Consider the following 20,224-nt stretch of genomic DNA (forward strand, 5'->3'; position numbering starts at 1 on the left):
CCCACTAAAATTCAGTCTCTGTGCAGTACAGGGTATCCTCAGATCCCTTCAGAAAGTACTCATTGACTGGCAAGTTAGTCCCCAAAGGAGTTCAAGGATCCAGAGGTTAATTTTAGCTGAAATTAAGTTTTTTAATATTGTCTTTGAAAACTGTGGGCAACAACAAGCTGGGAAGATGATTGCTCAAGTCACCTATGTACTGCAGTATTGCTGCTGAGAAAAACCCATTTTTGTTCGACTTCTCACATCTAAAGACATTCCACACTTGAAGTCACCACAAGTATTCACTGGAACTAAGGCCTCAATAGCTGCTCTTCTCATTTTGTGCTAAAATTTCTTCAAAGAAAGGCAGCTAGCTAATAGAATTACAAATGCCAAAAAAATTATATGCCCAGTGATTAATCTAATGCTTTTCAGGTGGTGGGGACATTAAGAAAAATCTGTTTAGCAGTGGGGTTGTGCACATGCTTGCACGTATAACCCAGCGGCTTAAGGGAAGCGTATTGTACAACACAGGAACAGAATCGGGTTTGTTACTGAAGTAACACTAAATATGAAAACAGAAAAAACTCCAAACAGTTACTGCCCTTTGAAGACTTTGTAGCTTTCTCTTCCAAGCCTGTCTTTGACTCTGCATGAGCTGCTGTGCACTTCTGCCTGCAAGCTGGGGGACAGCCAAGTCGCTCCCCACAGGTGGCTACTGTGCATCTGACCTCCCAGCTCTATGCAGCACCCTGGTGTAACTCCTTACACACAGGGATGTGTTATTTGTGATACCCACTGCATTATGCTGTCCCTGCATGCCTCCAGATGACAAATACTTCAGGGAGGTTTATAATGTTCCCATGGGATTGGAACCCCCCATCCCCAAGAGCAGAGCCATGCCTGGGTACACCAGTGGTAATACAGTCAGTTATCAAGGTTGCTCCCCTTGTAGCAATGTTCCTGACCACTTTTAACCTCCAGTCAAAAACATCCTAGAGAATTTAGCTTTCTAATGACAAATATTTTAGTAGCTTCTTCTGGGCACAAAATCTCTAGTCACTAGGATTTTTATGTTGTGAGTTTTGCAGCAGTTAGTTTCCATGTGTGAAACCTGAGAGCTCACAAGTCTGTCCCACCCATACACTGGGGAGTGGGTCCCAAGAGCTTTAAGCAGCCCATGGAGGGCAGACACTCAAGTCACTAAGATTTACTCATGCCTTATGCCTCTTTTGGAAATACAGCAGTTCAGAAGCAAGACATGGTAAATTAAGCCCATATGGCTAGTCCCTGAATGAGTATCTTAGAGATTCTAAGAAATGGGTAAATTTTGGTTACCTCCCAAATTGGTTGCAGAGTGATCGTTCCCTGTAAGTACCTAAAAATCGAGGTCTGGCTTCCACCCTTTGCAAGACCACCTATGATTTTAAGTCCCATGTGGCTAGGCATCACTCTTTCCATACATTCTTTAAACAATTAGGCTAAACCACCCATTATTTCTTCACACCAATTTAAAAATTACCACTGCTGGTACATTTTGTCTTGTCTTCAGTTTCTACTGACAAACACAAATAGCCAGAGGAAGGTCCTTTTTAGTTTTCTCAGGAGAACAGCTCTACCAAAGAGATGATTGAGAAACGTTCTCACTTGAGCTTTAACCATAAAAATGTGTTCTTTTAGGGATTCTCTCTCACCCACAGAGTCAATCACATGTGTTCACACAAAAGCAGCTGAACACTGTGGTTTAGGACAATGTTCCTTCACCCTCAAGTGGCTTGCCCCACCCTAGGTAAAGCAAAATGTTTATTGTGTCTTAATGGGGATGGCTGGTGCACAATGATGTGTCACACACCATGAAGGCACTGTAGCTTCTCCTCCATCTTCCTCCAGACATTCAAACATTTAAAGTAAAATTTTGCTTTCCCCAAGCCTTTGACTTCTCTAAAGGTGCACGCATGCACCGAATTACCTGCCATAAATACGTAGGCACATTCCCATTGCTTTCTGACAGAAACCCAGGATAATCTCATTCCAAAGTGAGCTTATTGCTCCGCTGACAGACACCTTTGAAAGCATGTCTGATTGCATTGCATGAACATGTTTGGAGATGATCCCTAAATTGCTGGGATTTGAGTGAAGGGTGTGTGAAATCTTCAGCTGAGTCTTCTGCACAGATTTTTCTCCTCCTCACTCTGGTATCTTCCTTAAGTTCTGCCACCACAAAAGAAGGAAAACCTCCTTTTGCTGGTCACAAGCTGTGAAGGACCTATCCAACCATTAGAATCTACACACTTCTTTTAAAAGCCAAGAACAAGATTTTTCAGTAGGTTTTAGGCATTTAAAGATGCTGGTAATTCCTAGCAAGGCCTTCAAACAAAGAGAGCTGTGCATCCAGAGAAAACCTGCAGGGCAGAAGACCTTCAACTTTTCTCTCTTGGTACATCAATAACTCTTTAGAGAGGCTGGGTAGGATGAGACAGTCAATGAGGTGCAACACTGAAGGGCTATCTTAGAAATCCCTCATACTTCAAGGCAGGCTCACCTTTTATTTGACAGTGATAATGCATCCAGACCCAGTGAGCAGTAGCAGTCACACACACAGCTTTACCACATTTCTCATCAAGAGGAATTTTGTCTGATCCCTCCTTCCTTTGGGAGCAGGGAAAGAGACAAACTGTACGGCCAGCACCAAACATGGGTCACTTCCCTGCTACCTGCAGTAGATCCCAAGACCCAGACAGCTCATGTGAGGCCACCAAGGAGGCACTGACCTCCTCCACAAAAATGTCGGCCAAGTCACATCCAGCCAAAGGTTGTTCAGTAAACAAACCCCCACCTTCCACCTCAGCTGGCACCAGCCCTGGCCAAAATCAATAGAGGAGAAGTAATTTGTCATTCCCAGGACAGTCTGGTTTGGTTTTGATGAGTCAAAAAACACTAGAGGAAACACAGATCACCTAATTTTCTGGAGCCTTCCTATCTCTAGAAGTCTTGCCTGACCTCCCTGAAAATTTCCACGTGCACACACAAAAAAATCTCATGTGCTGCATGGTCCTGCCTGTGGGCAGGCTGGTGTCTCCCTGTAGGAAACTTTTTTCAATTATTTCAAATAGCTCCCACTCACACACGAAGCCCATGTTTTGTAATAAAAACGAGAAGAAAAATCGCAACCAAAGGAATTTTACTTATTTCCCCCTCCACTTACTCCACTGAAGTTATCTTTCTAAAAAAAACAAACCCCAAATATATGGCCATCAGAACAGCAAAGTAGCCAAGGAGTTAATTTAATAACCTCATTCTTCAAGATCCACCCTGCCCTTCATACTTGTAGGTTTCAGCAACAGTCCTAAGCCATACAGTATCTTCTAGTTTTGTTTTGTGGCTTTGTTTTGGGTTTTTTGTGTTTTATTGCTGCATTTCTCTCTTCATACAAGCAGTGCTTTTCTTTTGGAAGAGATGCACAGACTGCTGCAAATTTTCCAGTAGCCTGGATATTCCCAGCAAACTGAGGCAGGTGTTACCCTCCTCAGCTACAGAGGGCCAAAGCTGCAGCCAGTTACTCATTAAGGTACAGAAATAACAGAAAGGCCAAGGGGAAGGAGGGTGGGGATACACACACACCAAAAAAGGTCACTCTGGGCCTCTGAGCCCTGATGAAGCTGCAGCAGGTTAATAAATTAACACATCCCAGCTGAGCCACAGTAAACAACAGTCACAGGCAGGCTGTCCTCACTGCCCAGTGCCATGGAGCTTTAAGCAGAAATACCATGTCCTAAGGCTCTAATCCTTTAGCTCACAGACATGGGCTGAAAGCCACATTAAACTCACTGGAGATGAAGCATTTGCTAAGTGCTTTGCTGAACAAGGATGAGTGACTGTGTTTGGGCTTTAGCTACACTCACAAACTCCTGTACATCTTGGCTCTGGATTTCTTTGCCACATGGCTGTCGGCTACATCCAAGACCTTAAATTCCTGGGAGAGAAAGTGACTGCCGAAACTCAGCTGTGCAACAGATGCTCCATCTAGTGTTTATTCACTAATACTTCATTTTCTGAAATGGCTCGTTAATACACAGTTCTATTTTCTCTGCAGTTCGTTTGCCTATTTAGGATCATTATTGAAAATATTTGCCTTCCGCTGTTTTTTTTTAACTACAAAATTTTGATTTAGCCTCCACTTACAGCTTCAGTAATGATGATACACTAATTTCCATCAAGATATTAGATCTCATAGAACAAAATGAAGTGTTTGAGCAGAGCAGCGAGCATTTTTCCAGGTGCTTTTCCAACACAAAGTGAAGGGAGAACTCTGAGCAGGAGTAACAAATGAAAACTAAATGACACCGAGTGCTACTGCCTGGTCAGTAACCCCAGCACAGAGCAGCAAAAGATGCAGTCTCCCAGCCCTCCTGGTGGTGAAACTGAGCTGTACAGCAGGGAAAAGGAAAAGCACGACTCCAGGGTCCACGCTGACCCTGAGCTCGGCGACGACTCAGCAGCCTCTGCCCACCGGGCACAAGTCCCTCATGGATGTGCTGCGAAATCCCAAGTTCTCCAATTGCTCTGAGACCCTTTTTGGAGACCCGGTGTATGAAGCACAGTGTTACAGGGGGCAAGCAGAGCTGCTTATTCCCCTCTCCTCTCTCAGTGCATTTCCTTCCCCAGAGCCCACCTTCCTCTCACACCTTCCCCCAGCTCTTACCTGCCCCAAACCAGGTCTCTCCGGGGCCACATCCTGGTCCATGTCAGGTCATGGTGTCCCTCAGGGGAGGAGTGTCCTTCTGCAGCATCACCCTGCAGAGGGGAGCTGCGGCTCCAGACCCTCAGGCACCTGGGTCCGAGTGAGGAGCAGCCTCAACCACAGCAGCAAATGGGAAAATCTTTGCCCTGCAAAAGATACCTCCCAAAGCACAGGGAACCAGGCAAAGGGGGACTTGAAACGGGTGGCACAAAGACCCTCTGCCTGCCCCCTGGCTGCCCAGCAGCTGCTGCAAGTGAGTCTCAGTGAACAGTTTGGCAAAGCTCTGCTGGAACACCAGGTGCTCGGGCAGCAGCTGAGGTTGGGTGCAAAGTGTCTTTGCACTTTGGGAAAGCAGGGATCCAGGGACATGGCATCAAGACTGGCAGCTGCCATGTGCATTTCAGAAGACTGGGACTGGCCCATGGACAAACTGCAAAATAATCCAACTGGAGGATCACAAGAAAGAGTCTCTTGGTACCCCACATCTGAACTCGTTTAGGAGAGTTCCTGGTTGCTGATTTGCTGCTAATAACAGCACTGCTGCAGAAAGGAAAGCCAACAGGAGATGGGACAAGAAGTCCCAAGCTTGTATTTTCTTAAGGAAGAAAAAAAAGCAACTGTGTTCTGTTGTGTTAGCAGGACTGGTGAGGTACTGGGATGAGCTGCCTGGGGAGGGGACAGGGTCTGCAGTAGAAAATGGTAGAACATCTCCAGAGAAAGGCCAGGGCTGGCTGATCCTGCTTGAAGGCAGTGATGGCCAAGTTCTTCTGGGTGAAGGCTGAGAGGATCAGAGCCCAGCTTAGGAGGAGAGCTGGCAAGGAGCTGCAATAGAAATGCAGAGCTCCTGGACTCTGCAGCCACCAGGCACAGTCCTAGGCACAGATACAACCTGATGGAACTGAGCTTTTATTGCTGCTGGAAAGCATATCAGAAAGGGTGCTGATAATTTAGCTTCCGTGCTCTCCGCGTGTGCCAGAGCTTGCAGCAGATGTCTCCAAACTTTGTGTCTCAGCTCTGAGAGAAGCAAGAAAGCAGCAAATTGCAGCTTGGGAATGGGAGGGAGCAGGTTCCTTTATGGAGAAACTGCAGAGGGCAGCACCTGAAGCGTGCAGCTAGTTATACTATATGAATTCATGTAAGGACATTAGCTAGAACTGTACTACTTGATGAAGAGCCTCCAGTAAACCAGATACCTGGTACAGCATTGCCCTCCAGCATAACACACAAGCCAGAGCCAGTTTGCAGAGGTTTAGGTCCAGTTTGGTGCAGAAAATGGGAGCAGGTCAGCCCCAAGGGAAAATGCACAGTATAAAAAAAAAACAAAAACATTTTCTGCCAACTGTAAGCTTTGGTGTGCCTTTTTCGTAGGTGATGGCAGCGTTGCTCTTCCCTGTGCAGCTGCTGGCAGTGGCTGTCACCGTGTACCTAGAGCTGGTGAGGACTGCTCAAGGTGGGGTCTACTATGGCATCAAGCAGTTGCCACCCCAGGTGCCTCAGTACCAACCCCTTGGACAACAAGTACCTCACATGCCACTGGGCAAGGAAGGCATCCCGATGCAGCACATGGGCAAGGAGGTGCCCCACATGCAGTATGGGAAAGAGTACCCCCACCTGCCTCAGTACATGAAGGAGGTCCCACAGATGCCTCTGCTCGGCAAGGACATGGCTCCCAAGAAAGAGAAAGGTAGGATCAGCATCTCCCTCACAGCCCCACCTGGTGCCCCCACAGCACTGTTTTCCCCAGGGATGACTGGAGATAGGGAGAAGGCTGCTGCAGGCTGGGCACAGCACCCAGGTGCCCAAGGACTGGCCAAGATGGTACCTGGTTGCCTACCTGGCACCTGGGTGGAAAGAACAGGCTGACACGAGATGTGGGACATCTTGGGGTCACCAGAACAAAGCCAGAGCCATCCCCCAGGCTGCAACACAGCAGCCCTGCCTCTGATGAGCTGCCAGCACCTTGGGCTTGGCCCAGGTTTGGTTATGTGCTTGTTCAAGGGCAGGAAAAATCCCACAGTCCCCACCGGTCAGCAGAAAAGCCTCTGATGGAGGTTTCAAATGATGGCCCAGATAGATGGGCTGGGGTCCTACCTGGAGGTGCTCCCACTCTCACTGCAAAGACCAACCATGAAGTAGGAGCTAAGAGGCCCAAGATCTGATTTTACAAAAATACCACGTTTTTGTCTGGATTTGTCCAGACCTCCTGATTTAGAGGTTTGCAGATGAAAATATACAATTGCTCTTCTGACTCTGCAGTCCTCTTTCTGTGGGTCATTGCTGGGAGTAGTGCAGGCACTGAAAGTACAGGGCATTACTGCACGAGATTGCATGTACAAGCCCTTCCAGTATCCAGTAAAGGAAGTCTGGACAACATTAGGATAGTTAAGAAAACAACAAAAAATTGTCCAAAATACAAAGGGCAACCAGGAACACCCAGTGTCATAAAATCCTTATGGGGACAGCGAGCATCTGTGCAACCACAGACAAGCTGGTTAACTCTTTGTCTTACTGAGGGTACAGCATAACCACAGCCTCTGCTGGCTTCAGAGGAAAATGGAATATTCAGGGCCTGTTTTGGAGTGTCTGAACAAGCACAACTGGGTGTAGTAAAACCAACCCATATTGTGAGCAAAGGAAGTTTTCTACGTGCAAAAAACACAACATGTGCAAAGAGGGAGGGTTTCTGCCTCCCAAAGAACAGCTAATTCTCTTGCCCTGAAACCTCATCTCTCCACTCCCCCCCAAACCTCTCGCTTCTTCATCCATTTTAGAGCCAGAGAGAAACAGACTTCCCACTTAATACAAAACGCCTACAACTTGAAAAGCAAACAACCCCAGCACAAGCACTCCCGAGCAGCAACTTCCTCCCCCTGACCTGCAATGCTAAGTGGTCACATACACAAAAACGTGGCTTTGGACAGTAAAAACATTTTGTTAAGTGTTCAGGAGAGCTCTAAGTAGACATGACTATGCCAAAAACCTGGGGGAGCTTAGCAGCGCTGGGTAAGGCTTAGGTTTCCAGTAATATCTTCATGGGAACCAAAACCTTGGTGAAAAGGCAGTCATCCCTACATACAAACTTCTTACTGATACAGTTTGGGGATTTTTTTACTTGATTTTGCAACCTCTTGATTTTTGCAACCTTTGATTTTACTTGATTTTTTTTACTTGATATTGCAACCTCTGCAATATCAGCAGAAGCACTTTTATGCCAGAACTCCTGCTACAGCACAGGACTACCGAGTAGCTTCTGTGTCCTGCAAAAACTCTTTAAAAAGTAGATTCATCTATACCAACATAGAACAAAAATAAAATTCTGCTGTTTAAGGCTGTATAGATGGAAGACACTGGTAACATGCAAATGACCTTTCCATAGCAAAAAATAAGGAAATAGGGTGCAAAATAATTATTTTCTGGAAATAGAAGCATGCGTGCAAGTTTGGAGTATCCAAAACATAAGGAACATCCTCTTCATTCCAAAGGCCAACCTGTAACACGTTGGCCAACTCTGCCTCCCCGTCTACCACAAAACCAAGAGGCATCACACACCCATTCAAAATTGCCTCTGTGTTTCTAGAAGTATTCAACTGCAATCACCTTTTGTTTCTCCCCCCTCCCTTTTTTTCTTTTTCTCTTCCCCCCAACCCAGAAATACCCATGCGCAGTCTGAGAGGTGAGCAGGGTCCCCCTGGTGAGCCTGGACCGAGAGGGCCGCCGGGACCACCAGGATTACCAGGTCACGGCGTGCCAGGAGCCAAAGGAAAACCGGGCCCGCAAGGATATCCAGGAATTGGGAAGCCGGGTTTGCCAGGGATGCCAGGGAAACCAGGGGTTATGGGGCCCCCGGGGCCAAGAGGGGAGATGGGACCAAAGGGGGAGATCGGGCCCATGGGGATACCTGGGCCCCAGGGACCACCAGGGCCTCATGGGCTTCCCGGCATCGGGAAAGCAGGTCCTCCAGGGCTTCAGGGACAGCCGGGGCTGAAGGGTGAGCCTGGGATGAAGGGGCCCCCGGGGGTCCCTGGGATCCCGGGGCCAAAAGGGGAGAAGGGCGTTGGGATCCCAGGTTTGCCGGGGCTCAAAGGGCCACCTGGGCTGCCCGGCCCCCCAGGTCCTGTAGGGCTGCCGGGGGTTGGCAAGCCGGGCATGGTTGGCTTCCCCGGCCCTCAGGGCCCCATGGGCAAACCTGGACCCCCAGGAGAGCTGGGGCTGCAGGGGCCGCCAGGAGCTCCTGGGATCCAAGGCCCTCCCGGCCAGCCCGGCATCGGCAAACCGGGACAGGACGGCGTCCCTGGCCAGCCGGGCTTCCCGGGCGGCAAAGGGGAGCAGGGCCTGCCAGGTCTGCCAGGGCCTCCCGGCCTCCCTGGGGTTGGGAAGCCAGGCTTCCCTGGGCCCAAAGGTGAGCGTGGCATGGGTGGCCTGCCTGGGCCCCTGGGGCCGAAGGGGGAGAAGGGGCACGTGGGGCCACCTGGCATGGGGGGGCCACCGGGGGAGCCAGGCCAGCCAGGGCTGCCAGGAATCATGGGCCCCCCAGGGGCTGCTGGTTTCCCAGGACCCAAGGGAGAAGGAGGCGCTGTGGGGCCACCGGGACCCGTTGGCCCCAAGGGTGAACCCGGCCTGCAGGGTTTTCCAGGGAAGCCAGGTTTCCCCGGGGAAGTGGGGGCTCCCGGACTGCGGGGGCTGCCGGGTCCCATAGGGCCCAAGGGGGAAGGTGGGCATAAAGGCTTGCCAGGGCTGCCAGGAGTCCCAGGGCTCGTGGGGCCCAAGGGCGAGCCGGGGCTCCCTGGCGCCCAGGGCCTTCAGGGTCCCTCGGGCATTCCAGGGATCGCAGGACCCAGCGGTCCCATCGGTCCTCCAGGGCTGCCAGGGGCAAAGGGGGAACCCGGCCAGCCCGGACCCCCCGGCTTCCCTGGTGTGGGCAAACCCGGTGTGGCAGGGCTGCAGGGACCCCCAGGGAAGCCCGGGGCTCTCGGTCCCCCCGGCCAGCCGGGACTTCAGGGGCCACCTGGTCCCCCTGGCCCTCCAGGGCCCCCAGTGATCATCCCACCCACTCCACCAGCCGTGGGACAGTACCTGCCCGAGGTGGGGCCTGGGATAGACGGCCTCAAATCCCCCTACGGCTACAAGGGCAAGAAAGGCAAACCTGGTGGCGCCGTCTACGAGATGCCCGCGTTCACCGCAGAGCTCCTCACCCCCTTCCCCCGTGTCGGGGTGCCCGTGAAGTTTGACAAGCTCCTCTACAACGGCCGCCAGAACTACAACCCCCAGACAGGGATCTTCACCTGCGAGATCCCTGGCATCTACTACTTCGCCTACCACGTTCACTGTAAGGGGGCCAGCGTTTGGGTGGCGTTGTTCAAGAACAACGAGCCGCTGATGTACACCTACGATGAGTACAAGAAGGGTTTCCTGGACCAGGCTTCGGGCAGTGCTGTTGTTCAGCTGATGCACGGGGACAAGGTCTACGTTCAGATGCCATCTGAGCAGGCAGCAGGACTCTATGCTGGGCAGTATGTTCATTCATCTTTTTCAGGATATTTGCTGTACCCCATGTAAAACAAAAACCAGGCACACAACCAGACACACACACACCGCAAAATCAGAACCTTTCTTCTCTGCTTCAGACTTCATACCATGAAAGATGCATTTTATGACCGGTTCAGACCATCTTGTACAAAAAAAAAAAAAAAAACAACCAAAAAACCAAAAAACAAAGTTTAACATTATGCACAGCTAGTTATTAAAAAAAAAAAAAAAAAAAAAAAAGAAAAAAAAAGTGTGGTGAACATATCTAAAGATGTGTATCAGGTCCACAAACAGTTGTTTTGCACCCGAGGGGGACATATTAGCTGTACATTATATATTTCTGCAATGCCACGCTTACTTCATTTCATTCACAATAATTCTAGTACTAAGGTTCAAATCATTGTACGTCACTCACTCCTGTTGCATATTTGACTGTTGCATTGATTATAGTTATGAGTTGAAAACCAGTGACTTAAACCAGAGTAGGTCAGTCTCAAATTACATGGAAAAAATTGAGTGACTTTTTACTTGTTTGGGTGGGCATTTTTTGGGGGGAGGGGTTGACAGCAGGTCTGCCTGACAAGCAAAGCTATAGACTTTATTTCCCTTTCCCTGATATAAAATACTGTTGCAGGTGCATTTTTTTTTTTCAATTATTGTTTATTTATGATGGAAAAGGAGTACTGATGGTGTAACTATTCCCCCCAAGTCTTCTCCAGCAGTCACTGGACCTAGAACACCACCACTGACTCCAGCAGGCACCGGGGTCCCCCACCAAATGCCACAGCACTAAACCTCCATCTGCATTTGCACAGTTGAAGTAGATGAGGTCAATCAGAGACAAAAAGGAAGGGCTGGAAGGGCTCCCCATGAGCTTTGTGCCAAGTGATTGAGATACCAACACATGGCAGTACAACAGGGGCTGCATAAATTTGCTTGGACTTCAGTGCTTGGGCTGAGAACCTGCATGTGTTTGGCTTGTCAGAAGAGATGCCTACTCTGTCACTCAGCGAAAGTTAAATCAGTTTACTCTTCAATGACTAGGCAAAGCAGAAATAGCTCTGTTTGCTAATTAACTAGTTTGGTGAGATCAACCAATAACTTGACCAGCAATACTGATCCGAGAAGTTCCACTTTATGTAAAAGCTGATTTCCGATCCTTATTTATGTGCTACCAATTGTCTTAGGAGAACCTGAAAGCCTCAATCTTTTCTGTACACGAGGAAAGCAACCTCTATGCAAGCGCTGTCTGTTCATCCATGGTGCTAATCTTCCCTCACAAGTGCTTGTTCCCAAAGGGCAGTGTACTTTGCAGTGGTTCCCTGTACAGTGCTGCACATCACCCAGTTACGCTAGATGAACCGAGTTAAACACTCACCACCTCTTCAATGCCTTTCGCTAACGCTACCGCTTTTGATTCAAAAATGAACTAGATTTTTCATGCAGAACTAAGATTGGATTTAACTGGCATTACCATTATTTAAATGCAGAGTTTAATGCAGTCTAACATTGACTAAGGACTCCAGTGATATAATGTGGTGCTTTATCTCAGAAATTTTATGGAACGGTGGCAGGAACGGATGGACAGTTTACCAGGCACTGGTGACTTCGGCATGTTCCCAGAATATATGAGATATGTCAAAAGCAAATAATTTTGTATTTAAAATTTTTGTACTGATTTGAAAAAATATCTTATTAAATATCTTTAAAAAAAAAAAAAAAAATCTGTCTTCTTTCAGCAGAACTGTATGAAGGCACATTCAACCCACTGAACTCACACGTAAGACTACCAGCAGTGAAACCACTGGCAGCCTAATAGGAATGAAAACCAGAGAATGGTTTGGGTTGGAAGGAACCTTAATGATCATCTAGTCCCAACTCCCCTGCATGAGCAGGGACACCTCCCACTAAACCAGGTTGCTCCGAGTCCCATCCAGCCTGGCCTTGAATACTTTGAGGGATAATGAGATACCTTTTTCTTTATTTCCCCTCTCCTGGCAAAACCCACCCTAAGCCACTGGGGAAAGGCACTTTCCTGACATTGCATTTAGTGGGAGAGAGTGGGACTGGGGCTGGGGGGGAATGCAGGAAACAAGGGGTTCCTGCAGGGACAGGCACCTGCTCAGCATGAGCTGATGTGGAAGCACAGCTTAAAAAAGGCACAGTGAGTGGGAAGCCAAAATACCAGCTGCCTGTAGAGGTGGTGCAGTGAAGGGGTGGTACTCACCAAAAAAGCCAGAGCTGACTGCCCAGGATGGGAGATGCACACCATGTCCCTGGCTCTCCCTGTAATCTGTAAAGAGCTTTTCCCATTCCTCCTCTTCCCCATTTTTTCCCCTGCAGCAAAAACCCAGTGTGAAAGCAGCCACTGATCATTTGTCACTGATCTGTGTCACTCATCAACTGTGGCTCCATTGTGCAAATTATAGCCAACATGTAGCTCCTCAGACCTCACCTCAAGACAGGCACTTCCCTCCCTCCAGGCTGGCAAGCTCCTAAACTCTTAATAATAAAAGGAACGTATTGAATACCTGCTTGTGTCAGGTCCTAAATCATTTCCTAAATCTCCCTCAGACACCCTGAATCCATGGGCTAAGCAGTTCCTCTTTCTCAGCATCTCCTTTTTACTGCACAGAGATTTGTCTGAAGTCTTTTGTCACACACCATCTTCTTAAATGTCTTTTATCTTAGCATTCCCCTGGAAAGCAAGACAGGCAGGATTAAAAAAAATATATGAAAAATTAAAGCGAGGAGGATGGTGCTCTTGATCTTACCAGCAAAAACTGTCCTGACTTTGCTTCTACTCAGCCTGGAATGAGATCTCCACCCACATTACAGCTGAGGGTTCAAAACTGTTCAGCTCTATTTGCTCTACTAAGCACCAAAGTTTGTTCTGAAACTTGATATGGTATTTGACAGCACTGTAATTGCCACAGCATTAATAATGGTTCTGTGGACAGGCACGCTCATCCGCACACACACAGAGCACTGACCTTGCAAAGATAAGCCTGAGGGCATTGTCTTTAACACAGTTTATTCACAGGGAAAAAAAAATGTCTTTCCATTTGTAGTATTCAAATTTCCATACAGCTGGCACTTAAAAGGCATATAAAACTTAAGACAAATGTCAAATTGAGTATTTACTGATACCAAAACCAGATGTTGAGCTTTGTATGATCTTAAAAATCAGACTCCACTTAAAAGTTAAGGTATTTATACCACCTCCCAGAGCACTGTTAAAAAGGAAAACATTGACATAGGAAACAAGAAGTACCACACACTAATTATTAAATGCTAAAGTTGTGATTCTGTATTAACACCAGCAATACAGTCACTGGAAATACTATTTAGTAACATCTTTTAGGCACTCTTAGATTCATATTTAGTGCAATAGTTTGTGACCTTCCTTCTTATGTCATATCTCCATATTCCCTTAATTATTACACTAAAGGAAAAAATGCTTTCCCAACAGAAAAGAAAGAAAAACTGCTAAAAGTCTGAGCCAAACAGAGCTTCCAGCTGACACGTGCCATCCTGCCTCTTTTGTGTGTACTTTGGTACCTTCAAGCTGGGGTCTTTCTGACTGCACAGCATTTTGAGGGGGCTGGCAGATAAAATACAGGAGCAGCTTTGCTGTCAGATGCTGCTGTCTTGAAATTTAGGGGGCTGGTGGAGAACAGGACAGAAGAAAAAGGGATGAGATGATCTGACTTTTTCAATTGATATAGGAAGAAAATTAGGGAGACACACTGGGTACCCATATAGATACACTGTTAGGACGTGGAAATAAAAGCTGGCAGCACCCTGGGATTCAAAATTGGCAGCTTTGCTGCTCTGATTAAAAAAAAAAAAAAATGGGTAGTTTTTAAAGGTAAGTTTCAGTGTAGATATTTCACTTTCAGGAATGGAAAAAACGGAAGAAGAAAAGCTTAATAGCAGCTCACTCTCAGAAAAGATATTTTGTATTTGGAGTTAGCATTATTGTTCTTTTCAAGAAGTCTAAGACAAGTCTTTGGTATTGCAAAACACCTGCAAAAAATGCATGCCAGGGTAGAACAGACACTATGAATTGTGGGCAGCACTGAGAAATATGCTACATACAGGTGCTCTCACCTGCATGACAGTGTAAAAGCAATCCCTTTCCTCAGAGTGGAAGAACCATGTGAAGTAGGTGATGAAGCAGGGCTGGTGTATACAGAATACTACCAAAAAATATGGGGGGAAGGGCATAAATCACTTGGCTCACTGCTCATTATTGAAAAGCTACTGGGCTGCAAGCTGTGCTTTCAAGAAAACCCCCAAAAATTAGTACCCTAGGTTTTACCAACAGTATCAGCTTTTGGCTGGGTCCCAAGTGAACAGGTCTGACTCTAAAAGTTAGTCACACATCCTGGGACTGTAACTTTGGCATACATGGAATCTAAATCCTTACAGGAGCACAGAGTGAGGGAAAAATATCCCTGGGGGTTCTGCTTAATTTCAAAAGTCAGTCAGACATAAGTGGGGAGGCTTATTAAGAAGAAATAAAAAGGAGCAGTTGATACAGATAAATGCTCATAGCATATTAAATATACTGAGACTATCAAACATTATAAAAAATAATCTTAGGGAGACAAAAGTTTATGTAATAAAAAAATAATAAAGGATCTTCTTGAGTTGGGGGGAAATGAGGGGGGGAAGGGACACATCATTTGCTTGCCATGAAGACTTTTTCACAATTCAGGGGATTAACTATAGCAGAACAAAACCCCCAAAAAGAGACAAAACTCCTAGGAAAATTAGGAGAAGGAATCAGTTCACTTTAGTGGGAAGACTATCTCTGAATAGGAAATAAATCCTCAGAAGCAGAGCTCCCTGCCCACCTGCTGCCATCAAGGTGGAGAAGCAGAGGGAAGCAGCCTACACCACCACGCTGCGAGAAGGCAAATTCAGCAGCTTTCCTGGAAAAAAAATCCTCACGGTCAGTGTACTGTGTGGCATTACATGGATTCAACTGGATCCCTGGTAGAATTCTGCAAGAGAGCTGGGAGACCCAGCTCTGGCAGCAACCATGGGTTTGGAAGGTGAAGAGGCAGCGCTGTGTTCCTGCTTGGCTCTGCTCTTTAGAGTCCGAGATCTACCAGCGCCCTGTAAGCAAAGAGAGCTTGGACAACTGAAGCCTTGCAAGAAGCCTTACCTCAGAGTTTTTTCATGTGGCATTGCTACTGTCAGGAGTTTAAATCACTGCAGGTCTGCAGCTGCAGAGACACATGCAAACCCCAAAAGTTTGTAATTAGCTGAAATGATATCGAGAAATAAATGCTGGTAGAATTAAAGACAGTAATATTGCTGTTTGCTGGTGCAAAGCCCCACCTGTTTTTATGGAAGATTTTTGAGCAAAGACTTCCTCAAAGGCTCAGAAATGGGCATGTTTTAAAAAAAAGAAATGTGAGCAACTAAGCAAGAGCCCTTCTGCCACCAGGTGAAGAAATTCTGAATTCCTCCATTTCCCCCAGTCACCTGCTCTGGTGCCCCAGGGCACCCTCTCCCTCAGGCTCTTGCCTGCCTTCCCTCCACCACCTCCTGCAGCATCACGGAATCAGATGGGCCCCAGGGCACAGCCTTCCCTTGCTGGGGACATGCCCAAATCCCTCTCTGCTCCTGACACAGCTTTCTTTGGGATCCAGATATTTCAGATATGTCCAATTTCCTTGCAAATGACTACAGCTCAGAACCCAATAGGTGAAAACAGAGAACACAAGCTGCCTGCTCCCCCTTTGGCTGTGGCTCCCCTCCAAATCATGCTGCACTCACCAAATCCCAAATGGCAGAGCCAAGGGGCCAAAGAGGGAGAAGAGAACACAAAGAGAAGCTGCTTGTTTTTCAAATACCCACTGCATTCCACAGAAGAAATAGGAAAAGAGAAAGATGACTCTCCGGTCACTACGATGCTCATTCCTCTACACCCTAGCAGCAGCAATGAAATTATGTTCAGTATTCCTGTAACCTTCAGCTTCTGAAAACCACAAATATTGTGCTTTTCACTTGTGTGTGGTTTAGATTTGTATTTTCATTGTTTGCACTGCTATTAAAGCTCTCTGTATCTTTTTATTATAAAGCAGCAAAAGTTTTTCCATTAATTTTAAAGACTTTAAGTGGATTCCTTTGTCCTTTATCAAGATAACCACAGGATCTCCAAGCAAACTTGCTATATGTAAAAAAAAAAAAAGTATACTCTGAGATAATTAGAACCGCATACTACTTGTTACCCTGCAACAGTTGTCAAGGACGTTCCCAGACAGATTTACTTCATTTCAAGTGGGCTTGTCTGAGATCAACCAATCCAGAAAATAAGTGTCCCATTAAATGTTTCAGTTAAAACCCCAAGTAAGTTCCCACCACTAAATGCTTTCGTTCAGCTACATCCTTTAAACCTAAATGTTACAACATGAGAGGTAAACAGGAGCCAAATGATAATGGAAACTCATTACAAAATCTGAGAAAGCAGATGGTGCTGGTTTGGAGAAATACACCTCGATTCTTGGTGACTGAACAGAAAGATACACAGATCCTGTCCTGGAGAACTAGGAATCCAACAAACATTGGCTCTAAATTTAAACTCAGGTGTGAGCATCTCTGTCTCAGCTCACCTTTTTGTTGTAGTCTGGGGGAAGTGGCTGACACGTGGGTAGTTGGGACAATTCTTCAGTCTTCATACTCCCTCTTTTCTAAGTCAAGTTACCAACTGTAAAATTTATTGGACATACAACATGAGGAGGAGGGTTTTCCATAAACTGGGTACAACACAAGCATTACTCAACACCAATATCTCCACAAATGAGCCCAAGAGGTCTTCACCTTTGGAAAAGGCAGGCAGCAGTTCAGAGTTGATGGCCGGGGCAGCAGCTGTGGCTTTTAATGAAGATGTATGTACCTTCCACAGAGTAGGGCAGACCAAACCCTGTACTCTGTACAGTGTGTACTCTGTACAAAACACACACACTCTGTGTGTGTGTTCCCCCTTCTAAACACAAAGTGATGATTTACAGGCATCATTTTAAAGCCAATTTCATACTACAAGACAGACATTCAAGGCTTTACATGCATCTGCTAATCAAACGCTGCTCTCAGTCTCTTGACACTGTAACTCTTTGGGGACAACACCAGAAATCTAAGTATTCCAGAGAAGTAATCACTTGGAAAGAGTTCTTGCTGATAAATAAGTGATGTGCATCACATTTTTATATATCCCTGATACTTTCAGCTGAAAGTTTCATGGTTTTCCCATTATTAAGTAGCTTCACAGAAATTCAGTGAACTGTTTGCAATAGTCCATTACCCTCAGGCTTAGAAGAAGCTTCTGCCTTGATGAGGTTTCTCCGTTCCTTTTAAACAGTAAACAGTTATGCTGCACTTAAAAAATAAAAATGTCATACAAAAAATAAATCTCTTTCAAATCTTGAAAATAGTGATTGTTCTTCATATTTTCCATTCAGTTTTCATGTCAAATTGACCACAAAGTTCTTGTCTATAAGCTTCTTCAAAAATTTCTGCTCAGCATTGATGTTGTGGTATTCATTCTAAAGAGATGTGAGGGAATAATAATAAAAAAAAATCAAATTAAATTTATTACCAGAAGTGTCCATTCATTGTTCTTTCCTTTTAATTACCTGCAATACCTGGAAGATGCTACACATGAGAAAGTTCTAGGGAAAAGGTTTATTAGCAAAGGCTCTTGCACATTCTTCTAAGGAGAAAAGTGAAGGACTCTTGCTCAAAAATTGATTAGATCTTCCCTCTTCGGACACAAACCAAGAGATATCCTTCACTGGCAATAACAGACAAGGTGTGGTTTTGTAGAAGTTCTTACTAGTAACTCTCCCTACTCCTCTCCATGTTTACAGAAAACAGCTGCATAACCACATTTACAGCACAAGCAGTTAGAAAACAACTTTTTCTCCAAGTTTAACACAGGTTCTTGGAGAGCACACACATTATTTTGTAAATCAGATGTGCCCTGCCAATCAATTTCAACAAGTCAAAACCAATCTGTCTTCTGTGCTGTTCAGATCCTGGATATACAAGAGACCACACAGGAGGACAGCACAATTAATGATAAAGTTTTATTGTTTCTTTTTTGAAAAAAATTAAGGATTTCAGAAAACTTACAGATGTCTATTCAGCTGGTGATAAACCTTACTTGAGCTTGGTATATATTGCAAAAAAGCAGTGTATATGTCAGTGGAAAATTCTCTTGGAGCTGAAGACACCTGGGTGTCCTCAGAGATGTGAGAGGCTCCTATGTGCATTGCCCCTATTCTTCCTTAGCAGGAAAGGGAGGGAAGAAAATGGTCCCCACATGTAATGGGCATGCACATGGAAAACTGTTCACATTGAAGTAAACAGCTGAGATTGAGCTGCTCGGAGTATGGAGCTGAAGATGAGAGACTTAAAAGAATAGAGGCATGGACATAGCAAAGCACGAGGCCCTTCTCTGCAGGATGGGAGGAAAAGGCATCCCTGATGTTTGCCAGCCTCCTGCTGCTCTATCCCCCTGGAAGTTGTGGCTTTCCCCCTCTTGTAAGCAGTTCCTTCTCTTCCTCCCCCTTTTAAGAGCTGCATTTCTTTTCTGCATTCAATTTCTGAAATTCTGCTCATCACAAGTTTATAGATCTTTAACTCCTTTTCACTTCACTATTCTTTCTCTGATTGGTTTGTTTTGTTTTTTTTTTTAAGAAATTTGGCAACTATGACAAGTATTACAACCAGCTGCTAAGGAAAAAGAAAATGCAAACAGAAGCAATACTCTTTATGTTCTGACAGTTCTGGCAAATATACCTCTGCGAACAAGAGCTGTGCAGCCTAAGGATGACACCAGCAAATAAAAGCAAAACAGAGCATGCAAATGGGTGTATCTCATCCCAGTGCTGCACAGTGTGGTGGAGCAAAAGGGACACAAATATCCACACTGTCATACCTGCATCATCTGAGACATCGTGTCATTGCCATAGTAGTGCAAAGAACTGTTTCGGTCCGTGAAGTCGTATTTGAAGCCTGCCAGGTGAACTTCATGGCATATGTGAAATGCCAGTGTAATGGCAATTAGCCCTGTTGTTGGATGCTTGGGCTTCTAGAATGAAACACAAAGAGCACACATACATAAATAATTGGCAGTTTGATGGGAAAAGCAAGCCTCAGAACCGAGGTAGCAGGCAGCCTGGCTCTTCTGCAGACATTTGGTTTTGTGGTTTGATCCCCTCAGGTCTCATAATGAATGTGCTGCTGCTGGAAGGTTTTCCATGACCAGAACATCTGCCATGCTTGTCTTCCCTGGGATTCCCGGGTTTCTCATACTGTAATCCTTCCCTCAGCAGAGGCATTAGGAAGGTCCCCCCATCCCTCTGCACAGCAACCTACTTTCATTAAATTGCTCAGGCTTCAAGATATATTGGAGACCATTTCACCTCATCAAATCTGACTGAACAAGCAGAAGTTTCTAGATGATGGGGAAAAACATGAACATGACTCAAATATTCATAACACCAAACTTAAAAAAACATGAGTGCTACTGCTGCATTAACTTGGCTACACCTGAACCTTTTCAGAAGAGGGAAATTCCAAAAGAATACAGCTTTAGACTTTCCCCCACTATTTCTATTAAAAGGAAATAAAGCATTAAATTTTTTCTTTCCTTCCCCCTCCCCCCTACAGTGAGATAGTTCAGAAGTAAGCACAATGTAAAATAACAAGAGCAGGTCACAGACAGGTTTTAACTGGGCAAAATTAAGAGTACCTAACCATAAATTAGCAGTTACTACAAAGGCACAGAACAACTCACTGCAACTACCTCTCCTATCTTGTGATCGCATACATGACTCTTAACAGCAGCAGTAGCAGCTAAAATGATCTCAGGGGGTAAGAGGCAAAGTTTGTACAGAGAGGTGAAGTCTTCCCTCAGCCTAAGTGGTGAAGCTGAGGGGAAGCAGTGCCCTCAGA

At 45.9% G+C, this 20,224-nt stretch overlaps 2 protein-coding genes across 16 annotated transcripts in view; one reads left to right on the top strand and one right to left on the bottom strand.

Annotated features, from left to right (window-relative positions):
* Positions 1-11,973, top strand: part of COL8A1 (collagen type VIII alpha 1 chain) — an 89,324-nt gene extending 77,351 nt beyond the window's left edge. For all 5 annotated transcript variants that reach the window (XM_071758747.1, XM_071758730.1, XM_071758757.1 and 2 more), the window contains 2 exons: positions 6,092-6,407; positions 8,373-11,973. In XM_071758747.1, the coding sequence (XP_071614848.1) occupies positions 6,095-6,407; positions 8,373-10,279 (2,220 nt within the window). In that variant the 5' untranslated portion in view covers positions 6,092-6,094 and the 3' untranslated portion in view covers positions 10,280-11,973. The remainder of the gene's footprint in view (positions 1-6,091; positions 6,408-8,372) is intronic.
* A 1,293-nt stretch (positions 11,974-13,266) lies between these two features.
* Positions 13,267-20,224, bottom strand: part of ST3GAL6 (ST3 beta-galactoside alpha-2,3-sialyltransferase 6) — a 56,741-nt gene continuing 49,783 nt past the window's right edge. For 8 of the 11 annotated variants that reach the window (XM_071758801.1, XM_071758838.1, XM_071758810.1 and 5 more), the window contains 3 exons: positions 19,206-19,358; positions 17,226-17,808; positions 13,267-17,189 (listed from right to left, as the gene is read on the bottom strand). In XM_071758801.1, the coding sequence (XP_071614902.1) occupies positions 17,728-17,808; positions 19,206-19,358 (234 nt within the window). In that variant the 3' untranslated portion in view covers positions 13,267-17,189; positions 17,226-17,727. The remainder of the gene's footprint in view (positions 17,190-17,225; positions 17,809-19,205; positions 19,359-20,224) is intronic. The other 3 variants (XM_071758783.1, XM_071758792.1, XM_071758775.1) reach the window with 3 other exon arrangements.

This window comes from Heliangelus exortis, chromosome 1, assembly GCF_036169615.1.
Source record: "Heliangelus exortis chromosome 1, bHelExo1.hap1, whole genome shotgun sequence".
NCBI classification, from domain to species: Eukaryota; Metazoa; Chordata; class Aves; order Apodiformes; family Trochilidae; genus Heliangelus; species Heliangelus exortis.